Source organism: Gnatocerus cornutus, chromosome 9 (genome assembly GCF_029298725.1).
Source record: "Gnatocerus cornutus isolate USDA-ARS CGAHR chromosome 9, icGnaCorn1.1, whole genome shotgun sequence".
NCBI classification, from domain to species: Eukaryota; Metazoa; Arthropoda; class Insecta; order Coleoptera; family Tenebrionidae; genus Gnatocerus; species Gnatocerus cornutus.
The window spans coordinates 3208894-3235932 of record NC_142241.1 but is presented as its reverse complement, the minus strand read 5'-3'; the positions used below and the strand labels follow the sequence as shown (position 1 = coordinate 3235932).

Here is a 27039-nt window from a genome sequence, read left to right as displayed (position 1 = left end):
CGTCCTCCATCAACCCCAAGGATTAAATTGAATGACTTTCGGTGTTTGCACCCATTGCACTTGATGTCCATTTCCGGCTCTGTCGGCCGCCGCTGCAACCGCCGCCGATGTCGCCGTCAAACTCCCATCCTTCCCCACACTCTGCTTAATAACCGCCGCATTGGAACTCTGCAACGCCGCCAGTTTTCTCGCCGCCTCATCTACAACCCCAAATCAAAACTCCTCCACCAAAGAGCCTCCTCCAACCCCACTTACCACTCCTATGGATTTCCGCAGCGGCAGCTGCCGCGCTCTTCTGAATAACAGCAGCAGCATGCCCTTCCTTCGCCGATGCAATCTTTTGCAATTCCGCTACTTCAGCTTTAGCATGAGCCAAACGCTGTTGAGCTTGAATTAACGCATTTGCTGCAGATTTCGCTTCTTGTTGTTGGACAGCAGCCGCAGCTTCCGTTTTCTGGAGCGCCAAAGCCGCTTGAGTTTGCTTGTGGTTAGCGACGTGCTGTTGGTGAAGAACATCGTCTTTTGCCTCTTGGACTCGGTGTTGAGCCGCCATGACGTTGGAGGAGGCTTCTTTAGCTGCCTGGATGGCGGAGGCGATTTCAGCGGTGGAAGGAACGTGGGGTTTGGGCAGGGAAAACGAGTAAGAATTGAAAGCGGAGAAGTCCTGGGGGTAGGAGTCGTACAGAGCTCCACGTTTCACGTTGGCGCCGGCGGCGGCGACCACGAGAAAAGCAACGAACTAAAAAAATTATTAAAAATTAAGTGGCGGTTTGAGTAGATTTAACTTACAAGAGATGTGTAGATCATTGTGGAATTGATTCTGAGTCTTCGGAGCTTCGCGGGGCTTATATATATTTTCGTTTGGTAAAAATGTCCAAATAAATATCGGATTGTAATTAAATGACAGAAATTATTTCCGTCTTGGATTCACGACTTTCATTGCGCGTTATTTAGAATGAATTATAAGTACGACTAAAACGGAAAGGTGAACCGAATTGTTAAAGTTTAAGACGCTGTATTAATTATGACACCAAATATGGGCGAAAGTAAAAATAATTTAATATTTCAGGTGTTGATATTTTGCGGTTGATGGATTGATTATTTCCACTTTTTTTTGCGGGTCGGAATGTTGGCGATCGTGTGGTAGAATGGTAAAATTTCAAACTTCTCTTATTGGGTGAGTCTAAAGGAAAATTCTGCGGTTGATGTAAGGGGGCAAATAACTTAATTTTTTTAATAATTCAGCTTGGAGTTTTTCCTCCAACTTTCCCAGCCAAATAACGCAAATCATCATTTAAACAAAAACGACCCAATTAAGAGTGACAGTAAAATTCTTAAAAATGGTCGTCACGTCGTAGAAAGGTTCAACTATCACTCTTGATGGTAAATAAGAGCACCCTAAGAAAGTAAAAGTGGACAAAAGGTAATTGAAATTTCTTCGTTCGAGGTCACGTTCGTTCAATCAGGATGAACTGATGCATAAATGAAAACGAAAGTTCGTTTTTGTGTTTATTAAATAAAGTATCGATAACAACAATAAAAAACAATAATATAGCACATTATAAAAGTATGAAACAAATAACTAAAAATTATTATAAAATCGAGTCATCCATGCTCTTCGTGACATACCATTTTTTCTCGAAGACCTTTTGTTTGTGCACTACTGGAACATTCTGCGACTGTTTTCCTTCGATTTTCTCGCCTCGGGGTTTTGTGCCCTCTTTGGAATACGACTTGACTGTGTAGTGCATTTTCGGGTTTTTCGTGATTTTTCTTCCCTTTTTCGTCGGTTTCTCGTATTTACTGCTCGAACTGTAACTTTCTCTGTATTTGTAATTGTCGCCCTTGTGTTTGTTCGATTTTGTTGTTTTTTTCGCGTGTTTCTTTGGTACCGGTTTGGAGGAGCCTCTCTCGTTGTCTTCGTCATCTTCAGTGTAGCTCTCATCGTCATCAAAATATTTACTGAAATCTCCTTCGTCGTCCTCCTCGTAACTCTCTTTTTCATCATCTTCCTCTTCAACTTCTTCCTCTCTGTTGGTGTTGTCTTCTTGCTCTTCTTCTTCGTTTTGTTCTTCTTTGACTTCAGGCACTGGGAGAGGTTTAGTGATTTGTTGAATCTGGTGAGGTTCAGGAGGGCTGAAGCGGCGGTACGCCGCCGGTCGTACCACTAAAGGTGGAGGAATCAACTTCTGGGTCATCGTTTGTGGGTGCTGGTACATGTAATGCGGTCTTTGAAAAACGTTTTGTGCTTGCAACCCATTCAACCCGTGTTGGTTCTGCAAGTTCAAACCACTCTGCGGATACGTGATCTTCCCATTAACATACAAGAGCCTCCCTGGGATGTACTGATGGGTCTGCACATGTTGCGGGTACGGCTGGTACTGCACTTGTGCGTAATTCTGCCCATGACGGACCAACGAACTATGTTGCACCGGCGTTGCCACCGATTCAGAACCGCTGACATACTGGGCGGGGTTTGCATTATCTTTATTCACTGGTTGGTAGAACTGGTTCACGTGAACATTAGACACGGCGTTGGTTGGTGTTTGTTGAAACTCATATAAAACCTGTTGAGCTGCAACCTGTTTTGGGAGCTCTGGATCAAAAACTGGTTTCAATGTCGCAGGGGAGTAGAGATTGGCGAAATTTTGACCGGAATTTTCCGGGTACAACAAAACCGGGCGATTTTCGCCATAATTCTGAACCTGGCCAGCGACTGTGCGTTTCGTTTTGTTGGCTGCTTCTTGGGTGAGGTTGGTGGCGGCGGTCCACGTGATGTGAAGGATGATGGTCACCTAAACAATGAATTGCGAACTTGGGAAGGTTCAAACGAAGAATTACTTACGATGAGGAGGTTCATCGTTGTTTCTTGGGCAATGCTGGACAATGACTGAATGAAGAGTGGCGCAAATTGTATTTATAGTGTGAGCAAAGAAAAAAGCAGCCAACCACAAATGGTTTAATAAAATGTATCGGTTTTTGTGTGGAGAAAGATTTCTAAAATGCTGCTATTAGTGGGATTTTGGGTAATCTCGACTGTGGTCACAGTTGTTGGATTGTAATTATCTGTAACGCTTCAATGAATGTCAATTTCAATGTCTTCGAGATCAAATAATTTCTTCTGTCCACATTTATTTATCTTCCCTTGAGGTCAATAAACCGTTCCTTGACACATTTTCCTACATTAACCCCTTGAGGTGGGTCATGCCCAATCGATATCATCTGAAACGTTGCCAAAGCAACGGGTGCGGTCCAGCGCTGCAGCCGCCGCTCTCAATTAAAATGCTAAAACTCGCAATTCTCCTAGTAAATCTCCTCCTCATCAATGCAGATTTGTGGGCCTCCAACAACCCCACAGTGTTCAACATCGGAGGAGTCCTGAGCAGCAACGACAGCGAGTTCTACTTTAAAGAAACAATCGCTGTAAGTCGAAACAACCAAATCTCCGAAATCCTCAAGTTCTTTTTCAGCACTTGAACTTCGACTCCCAGTATGTTCCAAAAGGAGTCACTTATTACGACACCGCGATTCTTATGGACCCAAACCCCATCCGCACAGCCCTCAATGTCTGCAAATATCTCATTTCGAGTCGAGTTTATGCAGTGGTGGTGTCGCACCCTTTGACAGGCGATTTGTCCCCGGCGGCGGTGTCGTACACCAGCGGGTTTTACCACATTCCGGTGATTGGGATTTCTAGCAGAGATTCGGCGTTTTCCGACAAAGTAATAACCGTTTCTCCCTTATTAACTTATTAACACTCTTTCTAGAACATTCACGTGTCGTTCCTAAGAACGGTTCCTCCGTTTTCTCACCAAGCGGACGTCTGGGTGGAAATGCTCAAACATTTCAACTACAAGAAAGTCATCTTCATCCACAGCTCGGACACCGACGGACGGGCGCTTCTAGGTCGCTTCCAAACCACCTCCCAGAGCCTCGAAGATGACGTCGAGATCAAAGTCCAAGTGGAGTCGATCATCGAGTTTGAATCCGGTCTAGACAACTTCAAAGAACAGCTCCACGACATGAAGAACGCTCAATCTAGAGTCTACCTCATGTACGCCAGGTACCTCTTCCTCTTCTTTTGATAACTTTGACCAAACAAGTTTGTAGCAAAACCGACGCACAAGTCATATTTCGCGACGCTTCGGAATTGAACATGACCGACGCCGGTTACGCCTGGATTGTCACAGAACAAGCTTTAGAAGCCAACAACGTCCCTGAAGGTATCCTGGGGTTGCGACTAGTAAACGCCACGAACGAGAAGGCCCACATCAAAGACAGCATGTGAGTGTCGTCAGCTCACACTTTAATAGGGAGAATTGACATTTTCGCTCTTAGCAGAGCCGTGCGTTTGTATTACTTTAATTCGATTGCCGTCTTTATAATTGAAAATGGGGTTGAAACAGTGGTGTTTTGTGCCAGGATGTAAAAGTGCTAGTATAAATGCACCCGAAAAAATATTTTTAGGCGACTTAAACTGAAAATGAAATTTTTAGGCCTTAAAAGCGGCCTAAAAGTGAGTCTTTTCTGGCCGCAAACATTTTCGGCCGATCTATGGTGGCGCCATCTATCCATAGTTTTGCATATTACATCAAGATCCCGATATTACCCTCAATTTTGTAATTATTTGGGTAAAATCAAATCGACAAACTGCTGTAAAGTGCAACAAAGACGTGTTGAATTATTGAAAATGAACAAGGATAGCAGTGCTGCTGCAACAATCAAAAAGCACATCAAACCTAATTCATACAAATTGTAAAGCTACACATGCCGAAACTGCAAATGTAAATAAAAAAAATATGAACTTTTCAAAAGGATTCATAAATATTTCCAATTATTCAGTTGTTATAAATGATTAAATCAATAAATTAATTAACTAGTAAATTTAATGATGTCGCCTAAAAAATTTTGTATGTATCACGGCCAAAAAAGAAACACTTTTGGTACACAAATAACTATTTTAACAGTTTCTTAAGACAATAAGAAGAACAAAAATTGCTTTTTGGCCGCGAGATGTTCGATGTCTGAAGTTTCTATAAAGTGTAATATTTTAAATTTATTGTTAATTAATTAATTAACAATATTATAATATAATTAAATATAATTAACTAATTAATTATATTATTACCCATGGTATATGCAAGTATTACATTTTTTGATTAACTTTAACTCTAGTTCACATGACACATACACTGACTTATTTATTTATACAAACTTAAAAACACTGAATTTTTTGCTAAAACTGAAGACTTTTTTTATATCCGAAACAACTGTCAATTGTACATTTTCTCAAAGACTTGAAGCGTCGGTAGTTTTAATAAATTTTATTAGTAGATTTAATAAAAAAATTCTTTTGGCCTAACGAAAAAACTATTCGAAGAAATTTACCAATTTTTTTCTATAGAGTAGTCAGCAGTATGTCCTCGGATTGAGTTTACAAAAGGAAAATATAATATAATATAATATAATAAATTACGGAATAATAGTTTTTGCTTAAATTAAAACTTTAATATTATCAGACTGTTTCTAAAATCGTAAAAAACAAAAACTAACTTTATTTTAAATTTTGCAATAAATGCCAAAAGAATAAAATTTATTCCTTAATTTAAACCAATATTTGATTAACCCACACCTCTATCAGCACATAGTTCAATAATTCTAACTCGTAATTCGACTGTTTCGAATTTTATCGGATGCAACTGCAAAAATTTTCTTTTAATCTTTAATGCACTATTTGATATTTTGAATCCACAGCCTACTATTATGTACTTACGATTAGAAAATTCAATAAATAGAAATATGAAAAAATTGATTTTAAGAGTACAAACTAATAATTTTGAAATTTTAATTGCAGATTTACCCCTTTTGAATTAAACAAAAATGTTATTCCGTTGTAATTTTTTTGTAAAATATAAAATAACTTTTTTTTCCTCTCTTGTGAACTCAATCCGGGGACATGCTGTATAGTAGATTGTATAGAAATTAAAAATTAAAAAAACAACAAAGGCTTTGGATCAGTTATTGTTATTAATTTCGTCTGATTATAAAAAATACAATACAGTAAACCACCTATTTCTACCAAATTATTGAATTATAAATTTTCTTGCGAACACGGAGAGCGTATTCTTCATACGAATCATTTCCGAATATAGAAAAAAATAGATGGTTATTATACAAGGTGTTTATAAATGTTTCTAGCATCAAGGGTGGCTATGAAATGTTAAAGAAATTTGCCGCTCATTATAAATGTGAGTTTAAAATTTTCAACTGATATTTGAAGTTAACCTCAATCATAAACCAAAGTAAATTTTGAGAATAAAACTGTTCTAGTTGTGGTTTAAAACCTGAAAATCTAAACTTTTGACACAAAGCCGTAACTGAAACGTCGTTGACGTAAGTAACATTGTAAATAATTTTCAAAGTAGCTAAATTCACTATGAAAACAAAGCGGCAAAGTAGTGCACGACAGGAATTTCAGAGCCACCCTTGATGCTAGAAACATTTATAAACGCCTTGTACATAAATAAAATTAATTTTTTTCTACAAAATTGTTATGAGAGAGAAAGAAACAATAAATCTGATTTGTGTATTCGTAGAAATTATCGTTAAATGCGGTAAATGCAATAAATGCGCCCCCCGTCCGAGAATGATGCAAAGCAAAAATATGAATAAACGTGCAGTCTGAAAGTATACCGGTTGAATAAGAAACTTCAACATAATAATTATAATTTTATTTTTGGATAATAAAAATCCAACCATTCATTGTAAACTGACGTATCAAGTTAAAGAAAGATGTACTGTAAACCCAGTTGACATATACCTAGTAAACATTTTATGGCTTAAGTCAAACCACCCTTAGAAATAAAACTGGGTGTTGTAAACTGCAGCCGACAAATTTCTACAGTTTAACAAACGCTCTAGTGCGGTTATGGCTTTGACTTTTTAAATCGTTTACAGCCACCTTACCGCAAACTCCCATAAACATAATAACGCTCAAATGGTTGGGTCTCATCTAATAAATATTTTTTCCCAGCTGGTCAGTCTTACAAACCAACTCCTTACATGTCTACATTTCGAGGTGATTTTGTTACTCAACTGACCCAAACTTACTCAAATTGATGATAAACGCAATTATATTAATTGGGGATACTAAAGAAAAAAATACGTGTATTGGAACATTTGGAAATTTGTGGAGTTTATAAGTCTTGACTGTCTTATTAATAGTACCAATTTAGAAAAATTTAAACCAAAAAAGGAGTTTATTTAGAAATTTTTATTTGGACAACTGAAAATGTCAATTTTTTCAACACTGTAATTTCGTAATTTTTAGTGCGACAGGAACGAAATTTATGCATGTTGTTTCTTTTGTTTGTTTTAGTAATCACTAATTTGCAAGAATTTAAATCAAAAAGTCGAATTTTTACAAATTTTAGTTTTAAGACCATAAAAAGGCCACCATTTTTTTTAATCCTGTAATTTTTTTATTTTTTATGCTATTTTAACGAAATTTGTGGAGATTATCACTTTCGACTGCCTTATTAAGAGCGTCAATTTAGAAAAATTTAGACCAAAAAAAAATTTTTTTAGAAATTTTGATTTCGAGGAGCAAAGAAAAATTTTTGTTTTTTAACCAAAAAAATGTGGCCAAAAATTTTAAACGACCTGTAAGTTCTTCATTTTTAATGCCACTATAACCAAATTTGTGAAGTTTATAAGTCTTAACTGTCTTATTAAGAGTTTTAGAAAAATTTAGACCAAAAAAGGAGAATATTTAGAAATTTTTATTTAGACAACAGTGAAAATGTCAATTTTTTCAACACTGTAATTTCGTTATTTTTAGTGCGACAGGAACGAAATTTATGCATGCTGTTTCTTTTGTTTGTTTTAGTAATATCACTAATTTGCAAAAATTTTGATTAAAAAGTCGAATTTTTAAAAATTTTCGTTTCAAGGCCATAAAAATGCCACCAATTTTTTTAAGATCCTGCAATTTATTTATTTGTTAAGTGATTTTAACTAAATTTGTGGAGATTATCACTCTTGACTGTCTTATTTACAGTGCCGATTCACAAAAATTTAGAGCGAAAAGGAGAATTTGTAGGAATTTTTATTTCGAGTAGCTAAAAAAAATTACAAAAAAAAACTTGAACGCGGTTTAATTTCCACATTTTTGGTGTCACAAGAACGAAATTTGTGGGCGTTATTTTGAAGGTTAAATAGTCCATAAAAGTTGTTGAATTTGGGTTAATTTTAATATATCTTTGTTAGCCATTATTTCTAATAACGCATTATCTTTATTTTTGTAAAAACATGTTAATCTTTTTTGAAAGTTTCTATTACTAAGTGGGACTTAGGTCCAGATAATCTATTTTTTCTTAGAAACATAAGGAACCTAGTGTAAAAATTACGACTATTACGCACGATTTGAAATAAATAGTCATCAATAACTCGCAATGCGCTTTTAAATTGCATATTTGAAAAGAGATTGAGAATATTTATTGCGGTTCATTTCAAGTTAGATGAGACCCAACCACTTGAGGGTTATTATGATTATGGGGGTTTGTGGTAAGGTGGCTATGAACGCTTTAAAAAGTCAAAGCCATAACCGCACTAGAGCGTTTGATAAACTGTACATTTTTTGCATTCTCCCTATTATCTTCTCTTTTAGTTATGTTCTAGCATCGGCACTTCGAGATCTCAATCAAACGAAAGAGATCACCGAAGCCCCGAAAGACTGCGACGATTCGGGGCAAATCTGGGAGACTGGACGCGACCTCTTTGATTTTATTAAAAAGCAAGTTTTGCTCAATGGAGAGACAGGGAAGGTTGCGTTTGATGACCAAGGCGACCGCATCAATGCGGAGTATAACATCGTCAATATTCAGAAAAAGAGACGACAGGTCACGGTGGGGAAATTCTTTTTTAATAGAGTACGTGACTATGAGTAGTTGGTAAAAATTGAACCGAGTTTGTCTTCAGGAGAGCAACCGCATGCATTTAAGTGTCGAAGAGAAGGACATCATGTGGCCGGGGCGTCAAAACGTCAAACCTGAAGGTTTTATGATCCCGACACACTTGATGGTGTTGACGATAGAAGAGAAACCTTTCGTCTACGTGCGCAAGCTTGTGGAGCCCCAAGACTTGTGCACACAGGAAGAGATTCCGTGTCCCCATTTTAACACCTCGCACGAGAGTATAAGTAGCAACTTAACCAACTGTGCTTAACTTAAGTCTTTGTAGAAACCGGAAGCTATTGCTGCAAGGGCTACTGCATGGACCTCCTCAAGAAGCTTTCGGACAAAATCAACTTCACTTACAGCCTCGCTCTGTCTCCAGACGGTCAGTTTGGAAACTACGTCATCAAAAACAGTTCCGGAAGTGGCAAAAAAGAGTGGACTGGTCTCATAGGCGAGCTCGTTGGTGAAAGAGCGGATATGATAGTCGCTCCGTTGACCATCAACCCTGAAAGAGCCGAGTTCATCGAGTTCAGTAAGCCCTTCAAGTACCAAGGAATCACGATCTTGGAAAAGAAACCCTCAAGATCGTCCACGTTGGTGTCTTTCTTGCAACCGTTTAGTAACACGCTGTGGATCTTGGTGATGGTTTCTGTACATGTTGTCGCGTTGGTTCTCTACCTCTTGGACCGTTTTTCCCCCTTCGGAAGATTCAAATTGGCGAACACCGATGGAACTGAAGAAGACGCTCTGAATCTCTCCAGCGCGATTTGGTTCGCATGGGGGGTCCTCCTCAACAGCGGTATAGGGGAAGGTACCCCACGAAGCTTCTCCGCAAGAGTCTTAGGGATGGTTTGGGCGGGCTTCGCCATGATAATCGTCGCCTCCTACACTGCTAATCTTGCCGCGTTTCTCGTTTTGGAGCGCCCCAAGACCAAACTAACAGGAATCAACGACGCTAGAGTAAGTTAGCAGCGGAAGAAAAAGACTTGAAACTAATGAAGATTACAGCTGAGGAACACGATGGAGAACTTGACTTGTGCCACGGTGAAGGGGTCCGCCGTGGATATGTACTTCCGGCGCCAAGTCGAACTTTCCAACATGTACAGGACTATGGAAGCCAACAACTACAACACTGCCGAAGACGCCATCGAAGACGTCAAAATGGGGTGAGTCCATCCTGAATAAAAAGAAGAGTCCTCAGAGTCTTTTTCCAGGAAACTCATGGCGTTCATCTGGGACAGTTCGCGCCTGGAGTTCGAAGCAGCGCAAGACTGCGAGTTGGTGACCGCTGGTGAACTCTTCGGCCGCTCCGGCTACGGCATCGGTTTACAGAAAGGCTCTCCATGGGCCGACGACATCACCTTGGCCATCCTCGACTTCCACGAAAGTAAGTAAAATCTTCGTTCTCGTGATTCACCGCCACTTCTCCCAGGTGGCTTCATGGAGAACCTCGACAACAAATGGATCCTCCAAAGCAGCGTCCAACAATGCGAGCAGTTCGAGAAGACCCCCAACACCCTCGGCCTCAAAAACATGGCCGGAGTTTTCATCCTCGTCGCCGCTGGGATTGTCGGAGGCATCGGACTAATCGTCATCGAAATGGCGTACAAGAAACATCAAATTAAGAAACAAAAACGCATGGAGTTGGCGAGACACGCAGCGGACAAATGGCGTGGAGCCGTCGAGGTGAGTTCTATAAATGTGTTAGACTGTTAATTTGTTGTTTAGAAGAGAAAAACTTTGCGAGCTTCTGCGACCACACAGAGGCGGATCAAATCGAATGGCGTGAACGACCCGGCGACGATCTCTTTGGCTGTTGACAAGTACCAGAGGATTGGAGGCGCGGAGCGAGCGTGGCCTGGAGACGCGGATATCAGACAAAGGAGAATTGAAGACAGCGGAGGAGTACAACCGGTTCCTCGGTATCTACCGGCTTATACCAGCGACGTCTCACACTTAATTGTTTAAATAGTTAAGAGAATTGTAGTTAGATGTGTGTTAAAACAAATACAACAGGTTTGGTTGATGTTTCCTCTGGTTTTTCTTCAAAAATGTGCAATAAAAGACTTGTTAGGAAATTTATTGTGTACAAAAAAATGTACTAGTATAAAAATATGCGCAATGCATGACTAGAAAATAAAAGTATACTTTCGAAAAAAATAATAAAAAACATACTGCAAAAATCATACAAAGAGTTAAAACCGTTTTCTATAAATTAAGTACAAAACGAGAAGCAATCTTAGGAAATCACCTAAGCACTTATGGTTTCTAACAAACGGTACAGCCGCGATTTTCTCCTCATGAAAAATCGTTTTAAAAGTATGCATTTCTGTGTCATTAACAATAAATAAATCTTTAGTGCTACATTACTAAATTTCGCACAGCAAGCTTTGTACAAAAGATTCAAAAAAGGCAGCTTAGAAGCAAATTCTGAAATTACATACAACACGGTAGGGTGATTAGTCAAATTCTTTATCCAGTGGGCGCTGTGGGCTTTAGACAAAGAATGAATGTCGTGTTTAAATGTAAGTTAGTTCAAATACGGACGTATGCAGGTACACTGAAATGAATACAAAAACAACAATAACTGCAAACATCTGACCACAGGGTGACCAATTTATTCCTTATCTAGTTGGCTGCCGCCTTGACATGAAACATCGGATAATTGCGAGATGTCAATACAAGAGTCATAACCAACTAGATAAAGAACTCTCTGTCATGAAATTATCCAAATACGGCGTTCACCAATATCGATATTTCTTTATGCAATTGTTTCCTAAATCTACGACAATCACATGATTGTCTGATGTGACAGTAACACCACTAGGCCGTTTTAATTTGTTGTCATGGGAATCGATATGGTTGTTGATATTTGTATCCGTCAAACTTAGAACTTGGATGTAGTTTTTGCCCTTTTGTTCGGAACGACTGGCGACGATTTTGCCCTCAGAGTCGATGGCGATGCCGCCGTAACGACCTTTGCCTGCACATTTACAAAAAAAATTACAGGTGGAAAAATTCGAATTTTCATCGTGTAATATTGCATATTGGTGCATGTAAATTGGGTTTTAGGATGCAAATTTTTATTTTATACCAGAGCTCATTACTATCGGTCTATCGTTAAAAAGTTAAGTTGGCAACAGCCCCTAGCAATTTTTATCGGTTACAATTGGCAGTAAGAGCGTTTGACCTTGGCGCAATTGTGGCATGCGTAGAAGCTAATCGGCTTGCACAACATATCCAAAACTTGTTAAATCTCTATTAAAAACTTCCTGTTGCAACAAATGTTTAACCTCAAAAATCGTTACATTCAATTTTCCCCTAAAGATTTGAAAGCCTGATTTACACCCAAAAATTTTCGAAAATTTACACAGAACTGACAGTAATAAGATGGAGTTTGGTCAAAATTTTCTAACTTTGGTTTAACTCCGCCTACCTTTTGGACCAATTGAATTTTAGCTGAAAGTCTGATTTACTCTGCAACATTTTGATAGTCAGTTAATATTTGCCAGAAGCCGGGATAGAAATGTCCACACATAAGAAGACGAAACACAATCAAAATCGACGGAAGTTTCACGATTAATTGAATTCCTGCAAAACTGCGAATCTTCTTGACAAGTATCAAGTGAGCCACAAAATTTTTGTTTAGGGTAGGCCATGAAAGAGAGAGACAAACATGCGGGCATTACCGCCTGTAAAGTATGCAACCTCCCACTCTGGAGGATCAACAACCGTGCCGGTCCATTTAAATACCATTGAAAGCGTTGTTTAGATGCAGTATTTAATTATTTTTTGTATTGTAGTTGGGTTGCAACTTCTTAAAATGTATTGCCTTAATAATAATTTTGATTAGTGTCAGTGATGTCTGTTAATTTTTGGCATATTAAGTTAAATTTTCATAAAATCGTAAAGTTCTTTTTTAGGGATATTTACATGCAACTTGCAACTTTGCAAAATCCATGACGATACTAAAAACAGCAGATATGGCAAATTCAAACTATTAGGATTTTTTGAATCAAGCGATTTTCTTGTAATTTACTTCGCGTTAGAAAATTTTTAAAAGTTAAGTATTATTCTAAAGTTCCTTAGAATCGAATTTTAAATTCATTTATACTACTAAATTATGAGTTTTTAAGCGAAAAATTTCAATTTTTTATTATATCACATACTTAGTTCTTGTAAGCAGTAATAAATACATTGTAAAGTCCGTTTTTTTTTTTTAAACCACCAACACCGCAATTTTCCCCTGCATTACAACCGGCAACGTTGCCTAGGGAGATTTTTGGTGAGAAAATAGTTGTCAAATTTTTGACATTTCTGAAAATTAGGCAGTGTTTTCGTTAAAAACGTTTCTTTTACAGCCTGTTGGATTGCAAATCAAATGATTTAATAGTGAAAAGACTCGGCACAGCCTGAAAGGCCGTCTTGTGTAATCAAATTGTCAATCAGGCAGCTAACCTATTTCATTTTATCACCAAAAAGTCACCATCGACGACGTTGCCGGTTGTAAAGTGGTGGGAGAGTTGGTGGTTTTTTAATAAAAAAAATGGACTTTGTAATAAGAATTGGCGAACCAAAATGAGCTATGGAATCTTTAGTACATACAATGTTCTCCATGCTCTCTTACAGAATTTTGAACCACTTTCAACTTTAAATTTTGAGTTCCCATTAAGTATAATTTTATGCGAAGTAAAAAATAAACAAAATCATTTATTTAGCAGAAATGAACAAAATAATAATATTTTATTACCAATAATTAACGATCAAATTTAAAGATTTTACTATAAAAAAAATCGAAATAGAAATATTAAGTTGGATTTTGGTAAAGAATGTATTCTAAGCAATTTTTCTTGAAAATCTAAGATGTCTAACACCAAGGAAATGTTCACTTTATTCAAAAACTCTTCGACAATCCATCATTTTCAAATTCTGTCTTCTAAAATTAACGAAGATAAAAACTTATTCTTTTAAAGTACAAAGCACTGTATTATTTATTCGTCTAATCTGCAGATATTTTAATTTTTTTATAATTTTCATCGTCAAGTGACAAACGCCTGTAACTTTTTTTTGCGATTTTTAAAATACCAAATTTGTCATTCGTTGGCGTTTTTGGACCACTAATTACGACAAAAGTGTCCTAAAATAAATATAAGTATAAATAATACATATTAAAAGGTTTCAACCCAACCATAGTAAAAACACAGTCAAAAATAATTAAATACTGCATCGAAACAACGCTTTCAATGGTAGGGGAGAGGGGGGCATAGTGGGGAACTTAACAATCAATTAGTCACGCATCCTAAAATAATACAAATAAACAAAATTTTTTTACTAAATATCATAGACTAATGTATTGCGAATGATTTTTGTTGTACTTTTTTTGATTACAATAAAAAACTTACGACATGTGAGCATTATTTTGAAAAATGGGATTTGCCCCGCATATAGGGGTAAAGTGGGGTACCCTATGGGACAATCAAATTTTTGAATAACTGTGTACTTACTTAGAAAAAGTAACATTTTAAAATTACTTAGTCATCAATGCATATTGCACATAAATGAGTAGGTTCATCATATTTAGTTACTACATTCGTATGACTAAATTTAAAAAAAAACTTGCTCCTTAACTTCGCGAATTTTTTAACGAAAACACTGAATTTCACATTTTGTTTTATAAAACACACATGTCAATTGTCAACTGACAACCAATCAAAACATGCTATTCGACTTTTTTCAGGGCGTTTGATTTGAGCAGCAGCAGTGTTGCCCCGCTATGCCCCCCTCTCCCCTACTTAAATTTACAGGCTGTAATGCCCGCACTCCCATAACATTACGAAGTGCAAATAAAAGAAAATGTATCGTGTGTGTTTCCAGAATCAATAATGTATTGAGAACTAATTGAAATTAAATCAAATGGCAAATGTCAAACAATTGTCAAATTTTTTCTCAACTTACGTAAATTGTGTTAAAGCCTGCCCTGAATAAAAATTTTGTGGATCACTCGTTATGACACTAGAGTTGTCAAATTTTTTATTATGTTGAGTAAAGGAGGCGAGCTATTCCTTGATTCGTCAAATTTAATCGTCATTTGTTCATGTGGGCGGAGTTAAACCAAAGTTACAAAATTCCGACTATAGATCACTATATACCTTTGCCTTCATCTCTAATAACCTCCATGAAGTCTCCTTTTCCGGAAAACACTTGTATCTTGGAGTCCGCGACGACAATCTCGCTATTTGGTCCAACTGTAACCGAGGAAATCTGACAAAAAGTCCCTTTTTTCCCAACTTGGAACAAAATCTTCCCTTCCGAGTCAAAGACAAACAAACAGTTCATCCCGTTGTCAGCAACCAAAATGTGTCCGTAATTCTTATCAACCGCCACGTCGATTGGCTCCTGAAAAGCGTTATAAGTAAACGTCTTAATAGTCTCTCCATCTTTGGACATTTCAGTGATGCTCTTATTCCGCCAGTTGACAACAATCAAACCGTTACTCGACAAGGTAATTCCTGTACAGCTCCTGCCTAAAAGACCTTCATTCGTGATGTGTTTAACAAATTCCAAGTCTTCATTCAAGACTTTGATTCTCGAGTTTCCAGTATCCAAGACATAGACGCTTTGATCAGTCTCGTCGAAAGTCACCGCGACGGGTTGTATGAATTCGTCTTTGCCACTACCATGAGAGCCGTAGACCTGTATAGGATTGTTATGTTCTGACACGTCGAAGAATAAAGGACTGTCTTTGATAGGCCGGTCGAAGATAGTAATTTTAACACCGTACCGTCCAGATTTGAGTGCTCTGAATTTTATCTTGTAAGTACCATCATCGTTGTCGACCACCTCCAACGAGGTGGCGTGGGTACTCTCCGGTACCACTGGCGCCAAATCTGCTTCGACAGGATCACCACCGGTCTTCCTCTGATTGCCATGGTAGTCCACCGTGTTCAGCATCACAGTACTTTCAATACCAGCAACAACATTCCCTTCTATCTTCGCTGAACACAGACTGGGAAAAGTGGTACTAGTCCGGATGCGCCCCAAAACGCTCAACTGTTCTTGTATCACATCCATGCTATTATTCTGAGTGAAGTCGCAAGTCAGGAATGCGTTTTCTCGAGGTTCGCCCAAATTCGAAGCAGCGTCGAGTTTCTCTGTTAGACTTTCGATGCGTTGGGTTATGTTGCGGACTTCCACTTGGTACTGAAGGCCTTGGCATTCCTGCTCAACCTGCAAGAACAATTAGAAGTGGAGGATCAGCGAAGTTTGAAACTTACTTTGTTCTTTTCACATTCAATCAACGAATGTTGCTCTTCCAAAACTCGCCGCTTTTCTGCACACGTCGCGTTCAAATTTTCGATGATTTCTTGCTTTCTGTTATCCAAGTAGGCTTGGACCCTTTGGAATGTTGTGTTAATTTGATCTAGACAATTCTCTTTGGCAGCGTCAAGTCTTCGTAACTCCAAACTGACTCCGTCCTGCGCTTGAGTCAACTAAAAATAATTCAGTCATCTCTAATAGTATATTAAAGAACGTGTTTTATAATGGCCAATTTGGTGCACGAGTTCCCGGTGTACAAAACGAACCGTAGGCCAATGCCATTATAAAACAAGTTCTTTATACAATTTTTTCGAATTTGCACCCTTTTTTTAATAAAAAATTTTAATTTTCCAATTCTAAGAGTTTTCGTGTTACACGATTGGTAATGGTTTTGTAACTACGACTTGCCACTTGATTTTCAAATTTAATTTAAAATTTGACATTTATTGAGTTTCACTGTCACTGAATTTTGACATAACGTAGCCTAACCTCACAGTCAGTATCCACATCTATTATATTTAGGTACAATTATTGTTGGCTGCAAAGGACAATTCAATTATATTGATACATTTTTTATTCACGCAGCAATTTAGTAAATACGAATCGTAAAATCCAAATTGACCAAGAACTTGACAGCAAACAGGTGACAGCCAAACTAATTAGTTCTGCCAATAGACCAGTGTCAAAGCCTTCAAAAAAGCTAAAAAGTGCAAAAAAATCGTAGTAGAATGAAACCTATTGGAAAATGTTGAGAATATTACAAAAATTAAAAGAAAAATAAATTACGGTCGATTCGAGGTCGGGAAGTGGGAGAGGCAAGTTGGTTTTTAAGGGTTAAAATCAGTTTATCTCGATTTCCGGCAAAACTACAAATCTTATGGAAAAAAGTTAAATGGCAAAGTTGTAGGTAATAAAAAGATCTACAACTTTTGTATTTACACTTTTTTCTCATAACCTCAAAATTCACATAAAAATCTCAAAAAACCACGTTTTTGGTTTTTTATTTTTCTTTTACAAAAATTTTTTTTTTATGAAATTTGGTGAGAACTTACCTTTGTATATACCAAATACACAAGAATTTTTTGAATTTGAAAAATTCATTTTTTCTCCTTATTTTTATTTAATACCGAAAAAGCACCCTAATTTTCAATCGAAAATTCACGCGTCAAAATATCAGCTTTTTTAAAAAAGTTGGTGGGCTTTTTATTCGTTGAAATCTCTACTTTCTGATAGTATAATAAAAAATATACGTCACTATGGAAAATATTTTCAAAAAATTTAAAAAACGAAAAAAACTCGAATCGAAAAATTATTTTTCTATCATTATGTACAATTTTGAGCTATTTATTAATATTAACACTGTAATTACTCATTTAGCGTATGATTCTAAGTTACATTGATTAACAAAAAAATTTTCAATCAAAAGATACCAATTATAATTAACAAACAACTAAGTTAATAATGTGTATATTTGATAAAATATCTACAATTTGATTGTTCTGGTATTTAAATTAACAGAGTTACAGTTTTAACATATTTTTTCCAAAAATTTATAGTTTATTCCCAAAATAAAAAAATCCAAAATTTGACATTTTTGATCTGTAATAGCATTTTTTTTCGCAGTTAATTGTATATTAATTACTGTACGTCTAAATTAGTAATCTTCTCAATTTTCACGTTTGTTAAAAATACAGCCCTTAATACATATATAATTTAAACAGTTAACGGTTTAATAAAAAAAAATTAAATTTGCCAAAATTAGTACGTTTTGCTGTAGAATTTTGAAATTTAGCAGACTTAGTAATTAAGTTCAAAGTAGTAATTTTGCCAAATTTGATTGCTTTGGCTTTAAAATTGTTAGAGATGCAGCCCTTATTAGACAATTCTTTCAGATTTCGGTTCAATCAAAAAATTAAATTTTCCAAAATTACTACCTTTTGCTGTATAATTTTGAAATTTGGCATATTTAGTAATTAAATCTGAAACAATAGCCTTGCTAAATTTCATTGTTTTGTCATTAAAATAGACCCATATATTTTTTCCAAAAGTTTTTGGTTTTTTCAAAATAAAAAAATCCAAAATTTGACTTTTTTGGTTTATATTTTTGCAGTTTAGCACAGTTAATAAATAAGTCTAAATTAGTAACTTCCTCAAATTTTATTGTTTGGCGTTAAAACTGACCGAGATAAAACTCCTAATAAATAATTTTTACAGTTTTTGGTCCATTCAAAAAAATTATAAAAAAATTTCAAATTCAGTATCTTTTGCTGCATAACTTTAAAGTTTCGTATGGTTAGTAACTAAGTCCAAATTAGTAACTTTGCCAAATTTGATTGCTTTGGCATTAAAATTGTTAGGTACAAGCATTAACATATTTTTTCAAAAATTTCTAGTTCCATCAATTTAAAAAATTTCGAAATGCGTTTCTTTTTATCGATAATTTTGTAATTTGGCACAATTAATAAATAAGTCTAGATTAAAAACCTCCCGAAATTTCATTGCTAGAATCAGAAAACGACGAAGGAATACCATCAAAGAGACAGAAATTATTGAAGTAAAAAATATTCCGAAGAACATTTATATAGTATGAGATTTTTTTATGACAAAAATATTATAAAACTGTAATAAACAAGCATTTTTACTGAAAAAAAAATTATAACATCCTCATTTTTTAGATAAAATTCCCTTTAAACCCTATTTTGAATATTTTTAACAACCATTTTCCCATGTTTTATTTTGCAATCTTAATGTTTGATGGAATGAAATTTTTTTTGTTTATCAATGTAACATAGAATCATATGCTAATTAAGTAATTACAGTGTTAATATTAATAAATAGCTCAAAATTGTACATAATGATAGAAAAATAATTTTTCGGTTCGAGTTTTTTTCGTTTTTTAATTTTTTGAAAATATTTTCCATAGTGACGTATATTTTTTATTACACTATCACAAAGTAGAGATTTCAACGAATAAAAAGCCCACCAACTTTTTTAAAAAAGCTGATATTTTGACGCGTGAATTTTCGATTGAAAATTAGGGTGCTTTTTCGGTATTAAATAAAAATAAGGAAAAAAAATGAATTTTTCAAAACCAAAAAATTCTTGTGTATTTGGTATATACAAAGGTAAGTTCTCACCAAATTTCATAAAAAAAAATTTTTTGTAAAAGATAAAAATAAAAAACCAAAAAAGCGATTTTTTGAGTTTATCATGTGAATTTTGAAGTTATGAGAAAAAAGTGTAAATACAAAAGTTGTAGATCTTTTTATTACCTACAACTTTGCCATTTAACTTTTTTCCATAAGACTTGTAGTTTTGCCGGAAATCGAGATAAACCGATTTTAACCCTTAAAAACCCACCCTCTCCCACTTTCCCGATCTCGAATCGATCGTAATTTATTTTCCCTTTCATTTTTGTAATTTTCTCAACATTTTCCAATAGGTTTCATTCTACTACGATTTTTTTTGGTTTCAAAAATTATCGACCCTGGTCTACAATTCTTAAAAAACAAAATTTCCCACTTTGAGTTCTTTGACTCCAAAATGGGTACTCTAATGGACCTATTAAAGCGGCAAATTCGAAAAACTGTATTAAAGCACTAGTTGGTAAAAACCTTTGATATACACTCGTTGGCTTTGTACAACAAAATCTCCGACATCCTCTTAATGGCAATCGAAAACGGAATAATCGTATGCTCGCAACTATTCGTCGTATCATTATGGGACCCTTCCGTGCACAGCGTGCAAAAAACTGTATCACACGTCTCGCAAAAAAGCAGTTCTTGATTGATGTGCACCGAACACTTGGGTATGACTTCCCGTCTTTGCCTCGACATGAGATCCAGCAGCTGATTGACGAGGAAAGACGGGGGCAGCGCCGAAACGCCGCCTCTTGGTATGGTTATCAATTCTCTGCAAATCGGACATCGAAACGATCCTGTGTCTCTGGTTTGGGAAGCAGCGATCTTCGTCAGACAATGCAAGCAGACTGTATGTGAGCACTGAAGAAGTTTGGGCGTGTGTTCGTTGCCATCGTACATGCCTGCAACCAAAAAATTGCCTCAGTCTGCCGACTTTTCAAAGATTTTGTTTCATTTAGCATGACATACAACCCACCGGTCCACAAGCCATCTGGAACAACGGAAATGTTGCTTTACTAGAGATGCCCATGGGAATGGAAGCGAGCAAAAACACTTTCCAACATAAACTCTAATAATAGTTCCCCATAATCTCGATAAAAAGCAACCGAATCATGTCAAATGTCAACTGACACGAAAACGACACAATTTACGACATACGTGGTCCATTCCAAGGGTGAGAACGACAACAATTTTTGCTGGTTACTCTTGAAGTAGCTTGATGGTAAATTAATACTCAGAGACCTACTTTATGGCTTCAAGCAGCAATTTCGTGCCGCTGCGTGATAATAATGTTATCGACCACGTTGTGTGCAGCGTTATCAAATCACTTCAGTTCCAGACACCTCATTTCCCTTTCATAAAATTAAATCGTAATTTGCATAGTTTGACCCAGCATGTTTAAATATGAGTAATTTCAAGTGAAGTGGCTCATACAAACATGTAGAAATCTCTTCTTCAATTACACTATGTAACAATAATAATAATTTAATTTTTTTCATATTTATCGTTAAAGACTGACGTACTTTTTAACATGTCATCATTGGTTTTGTCGATATGTCGTTATTTTAAGAGATAATTTTTTTTACAAAATTTCTGTTTTCGCTGTTTCCGTCACTGCGAATTAAAAAGTGGGCACAAAATGACAATGTAAATCATTTGCGGATCTGTTTATCTACGGATGAGTGCCTTAATAGCCTTATGAACGAAGTTTTTATAGTATTATTCCTTTTAACTTTATACAATTATTCTCGCTGATTCTCGCCGATTCTCGCCGTTTTCTGGCTTGGATTCGCAAAGAAGACCTCGAAATCTACAAAACCACCAATTTTTATGAAGATTCAACCGCTGAATCGCGAGAAAACAGCACAAATCTGCACGAAATCATCAAAATTCATGGAGAAATCCGCTTATTTCGATACAAAACGACGATTTCTCGCTGATTTTCGGCGTTTTCTAGCTTGGATTTGCAAAGAAGAGTTCGAAATCTACAAAACCACCAATTTTTATCAAGATTCAACGGCTGAATTAAGAAAACAGCAGAAATCTGCACGAATCACCAAAATTCTTAGAGAAATCCGCTTCTCTTGATGTTAAACGACGATTTCTCAATGATTTTCGTCGTTTTCTAGCTTGAATTTGCAAAGAAGAGCTCGAAATCTACAAAACCACCAATTTTTATCAAGATTCAACAGTTGAATTGCAAGAAAACGGGTGAAATCTGCACGAAATCACCAAAATTCTTAGAGAAATCCGCTTATTTTGATGCAAATCGACGATTTCTTGCTGATTTTCGCCGTTTTCTAGCTTGAATTTGCAAAGAAGAGCTCGAAACTTACAAAATCGCCAATTTATTTCAAGATTCAACGGCTGAATTGCAAGAAAACAGCAGAAATCTGCACGAAATCATCAAAATTCTTAGAGAAATCCGCTTCTCTTGATGTTAAACGACGATTTCTCAATGATTTTCGTCGTTTTCTAGCTTGAATTTGCAAAGAAGAGCTCGAAATCTACAAAACCACCAATTTTTATAAAGATTCAACGGCTGAATCGCAAGAAAACGGGTGAAATCTGCACGAAATCATCAAAATTCTTAGAGAAATCCGCTTATTTCGATGCTAAACGACGATTTCTCGCTGATTCTCGCCGTTTTCTGGCTTGGATTCGCAAAGAAGACCTTGAAATCTACAAAACCACCGATTTTTATAAAGATTCAACGGCTGAATCGCAAGAAAACGGGTGAAATCTGCACGAAATCATCAAAATTCTTAGAGAAATCCGCTTATTTCGATGCTAAACGACGATTTCTCGCTGATTCTCGCCGTTTTCTGGCTTGGATTCGCAAAGAAGACCTTGAAATCTACAAAATCACCAATTTTTATAAAGATTCAACGGCTGAATCGCAAGAAAACGGGTGAAATCTGCACGAAATCATCAAAATTCTTAGAGAAATCCGCTTCTCTTGATGTTAAACGACGATTTCTCAATGATTTTCGTCGTTTCCTAGCTTAAATTCGCAAAGAAGAGCTCGAAATCTACAAAACCACCAATTTTTATCAAGATTCAACGGCTAAATTGCAAGAAAACTGCAGAAATCTGCACGAATCACCAAAATTCTTAGAGAAATCCGCTTCTCTTGATGTTAAACGACGATTTCTCAATGATTTTCGTCGTTTCCTAGCTTGAATTCGCAAAGAAGAGCTCGAAATCTACAAAACCACCAATTTTTATCAAGATTCAACGGCTAAATTGCAAGAAAACTGCAGAAATCTGCACGAATCACCAAAATTCTTAGAGAAATCCGTTTCTCTTGATGTTAAACGACGATTTCTCAATGATTTTCGTCGTTTTCTAGCTTGAATTTGCAAAGAAGAGCTCGAAATCTACAAAACCAACAATTTTTATAAAGATTCAACGGCTGAATCGCAAGAAAACGGGTGAAATCTGCACGAAATCATCAAAATTCTTAGAGAAATCCGCTTCTCTTGATGTTAAACGACGATTTCTCAATGATTTTCGTCGTTTTCTAGCTTGAATTTGCAAAGAAGAGCTCGAAATCTACAAAACCACCAATTTTTATCAAGATTCAACAGTTGAATTGCAAGAAAACGGGTGAAATCTGCACGAAATCACCAAAATTCTTAGAGAAATCCGCTTATTTTGATGCAAATCGACGATTTCTTGCTGATTTTCGCCGTTTTCTAGCTTGGATTTGCAAAGAAGAGCTCGAAACTTACAAAATCGCCAATTTATTTCAAGATTCAACGGCTGAATTGCAAGAAAACAGCAGAAATCTGCACGAAATCATCAAAATTCTTAGAGAAATCCGCTTCTCTTGATGTTAAACGACGATTTCTCAATGATTTTCGTCGTTTTCTAGCTTGAATTTGCAAAGAAGAGCTCGAAATCTACAAAACCACCAATTTTTATAAAGATTCAACGGCTGAATCGCAAGAAAACGGGTGAAATCTGCACGAAATCATCAAAATTCTTAGAGAAATCCGCTTATTTCGATGCTAAACGACGATTTCTCACTGATTCTCGCCGTTTTCTGGCTTGGATTCGCAAAGAAGAGCTCGAAATCTACAAAACCACCAATTTTTATGAAGATTCAACCGCTGAATCGCGAGAAAACAGCAGAAATCTGCAGGAAATCATCAAAATTCTTAGAGAAATCCGCTTATTACCGACTATTTCTCCGAATTTGTTCTTGTAACAGAGCTATTTTCGCTATTTCCTCATTCGTTTTCAGTGCTATAATATCCCATTTCGATCCGAAATGCTATAATAGCCTTATTTCCATAGCAACTTGGGAATCTTTAAAATACAAATTAGGAAATAGTATATTAAAACACCGAGTTTCATAAGGCAATTTTTTAGGCACGAATCCAAGTTTATAAAACGAGCGGCAAAGCCGCGAGTTTTATAATGGATGAGTGCCTAAATGGCCTTATGAACGAGGTTTTTGTATTATTTTTCCTAATTTGTTCTTGAAACAGAGCTATTTTCTCTATTTTCCAATTCGTTTTCAGTGCTAGAATATCCATTTCGATACGGAATGTTAGAATAGCTTTGTTTCCATAGCAACTTGGGAATGTTTAAGATACAAATTAGGAAAAGTCTATTTCGGCATTAAAATCTCCAAATCGGCTATGTTAAGAGTTCAAATTTTTTTTGTGGAAATTACCTTTCTAGTCTAAAGACATGGTATCTGTGACTCAAGTCAATAACATTTATAAATCCCAGTATCTGGAGAACTTCAAGATCATTTCACTAACTAGTATTTTGGGTGGCTGTTATTTCCCATTTGCTAACAAAAAAAGAACAAAAATTGTATTTTGAATTTTTAACGTAAAACCGCATTTTCTTTACATACTTTAGTGGTTTTTAAATACTTTTGTTTAATTTTATGAATATAATTGTTCATTTTCCAAAACGAGAAACAAATGAATTATAATTTTTCTTGGAGACAACTCACACAAATGGTATTTATATTCTTTAGAAGAAAGCCAAATTGCAACTATATTACCAAAAAAATCAGATAAATACGACCATTGTAAATTTTTTGTTACACAGTGTTATTATTTCCGCTATTTCTTGATTTTTTATCTAATTAATAAAACTAAAAACCGTGATATGTACTTACATAAGCATGTCCCGCATGTTAAGAAACTTTCATTAAAATCTTCATAGTTGATGCTGACTGTTTCGACAAGAGTCGAGTTCATGCTGATCATCCGCTCCCCAAGTCTTGTTCTGCAACAAATAAACAACTTTACCATATGTAAATAAGATTAGCTCAATTTGTAAAATTTTTTCGCGTCTTGACGTAAATGTAAAGTTTTCTTTTTTTCAACATTTGCATGTAATCCGGTTTATTGGCGTCAAAGTGTAACGTGCCGATTATTTTAATAAGATAACATAATCAAAGCGATCCAATTAATTAATTCAATTAAAAAGGTGACGACCTATAAGAAACATCGTGAAGAGTTGAACGCAACCTCGGAAATCAATTGATCTTTTACTACTGATGGTTGTTTCGTCATCATAGTGCAATAAAGTACAATAAGGTCCTAGTGTAGGTACAGTGTCAATGAACCTTCATCAAACAACACTGCTAGTTTCACGCCCATTTACCATGAAAAGACCATTATATTCAAATTGAAAGAGGTAACCGGTAAAACACGCACATCAATAAGAGATTTCGTAATGTCTTAAACGGATAAATTTGCTGCTTTATCTTTGAGGAAATTTCGACTTTGTATTCAATGGTAATCTGACTAATCTGGGAGCTGTAATCCTTCAAAATTGCGGAACTGTAATAAAAACTAACTCAGCACTTCAACCTTGGGGGCTGTGGTTTCTAAACAACAATAATAAATCAAAAGAAACCTCTTGGGATGATAACGTTTTCCTTCAATTTTAATCTGAAATATAAAACTCACCCTTTTAGAAATGATAGAGTTTAAGTTTCGGTCAGCAATTGCGTTGGTACAAAACAAACCATTTAAATTTATCATGCCTTGATAAACTTATTTCCTATTGTTTACGTTGTCGACTCGAGTATGCAATTGCTTATTGCTACAAGGACACTAATCCACTGATAATCTCCAATGTTGCGTCTCCTTTCTCACACCGAAAGAAAACAAAAAACCAGCATTTCGCTATGACAAGAGTTCATGACCTTCTTTGTTTCCCTCGACCAACAGGTGGTCACCAGACAAATGCGCCAAACAAGATTAACCTTGAAAATCCCCGCATCGTCTGAAGAACACGGCACCCCTCGCAACAATCGCGCTTGGCGCAAATCCAACAAAACCAAAATCCAAACAAATTGCGCATCAAGTGATTCAGGAAATCGAAATTTACAACGCAAATCGTACAAAGTTATGACGCTAAACGGGTTTTCGCAACACAATACAAGATATTCGCGGTGTTGGTGAACCCAGAGAAAGGTCTGTGATCTTGATTGTCTAAAGATTGCTCAAGAGTGTTAAGACGTAGAAAGATGGCAGTTGACGGACTTACCGGATTGTGTATTGGAGTGCATCCATTCTCAGTTTTGGGAGTTGAGTGAGTTTTGCACGTTTCTTGCAAAACGGAACGAAAAAAAAACAAGTCGCGTTAAGAGGACACAAAGCGCGACTGCTTTCGGTCAGCTGTTAACAGTGTGGGCGCATGCGTTTACAAACATCGCGAAGAAAATGTAAACATTACGATTTACGATTACGAGATTTACATATCATATAATAACAGTGAGACTGAAAAGTGAATTTAAGGTGGAGAAACTAAAAGTACACGTTGCGTAATCACTATCACTCCGAGAGAAAAAACAAGCAAAAAAAAACTAAATTTACTAGCAAGTATTAACTAAGCTTAGTTGGATCTTTTTCCTGTAAAACTATTCTTTAAAATTTTTAAATGTTAGAACAAATAACACATCAACAAATAGCTACGTGAGTTAATTACCAACGAGCACAGAGTTATTCCACTAGAATTCATAATTAATAAATGAGTAATCGTTTTACCGCTTTGTTTTAATTATTTTATTCATGTATTAAAAATTTATTGAAAATCAGTTAATAATCAAACCGCTTGCGTTGCAATACTTACAAACGGCCACAACAAAACATCAAGAACCTCCAACAATCTCCTCAGGATTATTTGCTCATTCGTTTAATTTCCCGGAAGAAATCTGAGCGTACAAACACAGCTGCAGCACTAAAATCCACGGAGTTTTCAGGTCTTAGTTGCAATGTTGTGACTGTAGTGTTTGCAAAGAGCAGCTGAGTGAATCAATAATTCGCGACCTAGACAGAAAACTCACCCCCGCAGTAGCGCCACCCCCTCACATGAAAACAAGCGCAGCATTTCGTAATCTCATGGTGTATTTACATTACACGTGAAACCGGAAGTACTGTTTTTCGTCCCCGGATTAGCTATATTTATCTCTTAAAACTACAGACTTGCTGTTTTTGGACTGGAGGATTATGATTGGCCTCTGAAATCACAGCTGAGCGTGGACGAAGAGGTTTAATGGGGAGCGCCATTTTCGCAAGGCAACGGCAGGCTAGATGGTTTATTAAGCGGTTTGACTCACCTGGAGGATTCTGAATTGGTGGTTACAT

General features: G+C 36.2%; 4 protein-coding genes across 7 annotated transcripts; 1 reads left to right on the top strand and 3 right to left on the bottom strand.

Moving 5' to 3' along the window:
- Position 1: 1 nt before the first annotated feature.
- On the bottom strand, positions 2-1023 carry LOC148167820 (uncharacterized). The gene is made up of 3 exons (XM_088045195.1): positions 790-1023; positions 256-739; positions 2-200 (listed from the first exon to the last, which is right to left on the bottom strand). Exons 1-3 carry the CDS (start codon positions 805-807, stop codon positions 10-12), a joined length of 693 nt encoding a protein of 230 aa, XP_087901321.1. The 5' UTR covers positions 808-1023; the 3' UTR covers positions 2-9.
- Positions 1024-1592: 569 nt separating this feature from the next.
- LOC148167819 (uncharacterized) lies at positions 1593-2911 on the bottom strand. The gene is made up of 2 exons (XM_088045659.1): positions 2846-2911; positions 1593-2795 (listed from the first exon to the last, which is right to left on the bottom strand). The coding sequence occupies exons 1-2, from the start codon at positions 2858-2860 to the stop codon at positions 1593-1595; spliced, it is 1218 nt and encodes a 405-aa protein (XP_087901785.1). The 5' UTR covers positions 2861-2911.
- A 302-nt stretch (positions 2912-3213) lies between these two features.
- Nmdar1 (glutamate ionotropic receptor NMDA type subunit 1) lies at positions 3214-10987 on the top strand. Its single transcript, XM_088045658.1, has 11 exons — positions 3214-3423; positions 3471-3722; positions 3768-4063; positions 4111-4284; positions 8669-8930; positions 8980-9193; positions 9241-9917; positions 9966-10123; positions 10172-10344; positions 10390-10643; positions 10686-10987. The coding sequence occupies exons 1-11, from the start codon at positions 3283-3285 to the stop codon at positions 10923-10925; spliced, it is 2841 nt and encodes a 946-aa protein (XP_087901784.1). The 5' UTR covers positions 3214-3282; the 3' UTR covers positions 10926-10987.
- Positions 10988-11383: 396 nt separating this feature from the next.
- On the bottom strand, positions 11384-26900 carry LOC148167817 (tripartite motif-containing protein 2-like). 4 transcript variants are annotated; one of them, XM_088045649.1, is made up of 7 exons: positions 26739-26900; positions 24558-24667; positions 20391-20405; positions 19889-20316; positions 16232-16447; positions 15107-16184; positions 11384-11940 (listed from the first exon to the last, which is right to left on the bottom strand). In XM_088045649.1, the coding sequence occupies exons 1-7, from the start codon at positions 26780-26782 to the stop codon at positions 11699-11701; spliced, it is 2133 nt and encodes a 710-aa protein (XP_087901775.1). In that variant the 5' UTR covers positions 26783-26900; the 3' UTR covers positions 11384-11698. The 4 variants fall into 4 exon arrangements, with proteins under 4 accessions (XP_087901775.1, XP_087901778.1, XP_087901777.1 ...); XM_088045652.1 differs by lacking the exon at positions 26739-26900 and adding an exon at positions 26525-26700; XM_088045651.1 differs by lacking the exon at positions 26739-26900 and adding an exon at positions 25940-26113.
- Positions 26901-27039: the final 139 nt, after the last annotated feature.

What these genes read in the sequence shown, in the direction of transcription:
- Nmdar1 (XM_088045658.1), top strand. Translation starts at nt 3,283, where the DNA reads ATGCTAAAACTCGCAATTCTCCTAGTAAATCTCCTCCTCATCAATGCA. An exon ending in GCCCACATCAAAGACAGCAT is followed by an intron (nt 4,285 to 8,668) that starts GTGAGTGTCGTC and finishes CTTCTCTTTTAG; the next exon opens with TTATGTTCTAGCATCGGCAC. An exon ending in CATCCTCGACTTCCACGAAA is followed by an intron (nt 10,345 to 10,389) that starts GTAAGTAAAATC and finishes CACTTCTCCCAG; the next exon opens with GTGGCTTCATGGAGAACCTC.
- LOC148167817 (XM_088045649.1), bottom strand. Translation starts at nt 26,782, where the DNA reads ATGCTGCGCTTGTTTTCATGTGAGGGGGTGGCGCTACTGCGGGG. An exon ending in GGGGTGGCGCTACTGCGGGG is followed by an intron (nt 24,668 to 26,738) that starts GTGAGTTTTCTG and finishes TATTTGTTGCAG; the next exon opens with AACAAGACTTGGGGAGCGGA. An exon ending in CCAACGAGTGTATATCAAAG is followed by an intron (nt 16,448 to 19,888) that starts GTTTTTACCAAC and finishes AATTATTTTTAG; the next exon opens with TTGACTCAAGCGCAGGACGG.
- LOC148167820 (XM_088045195.1), bottom strand. An exon ending in TGCGGAAATCCATAGGAGTG is followed by an intron (nt 201 to 255) that starts GTAAGTGGGGTT and finishes TTGGGGTTGTAG; the next exon opens with ATGAGGCGGCGAGAAAACTG.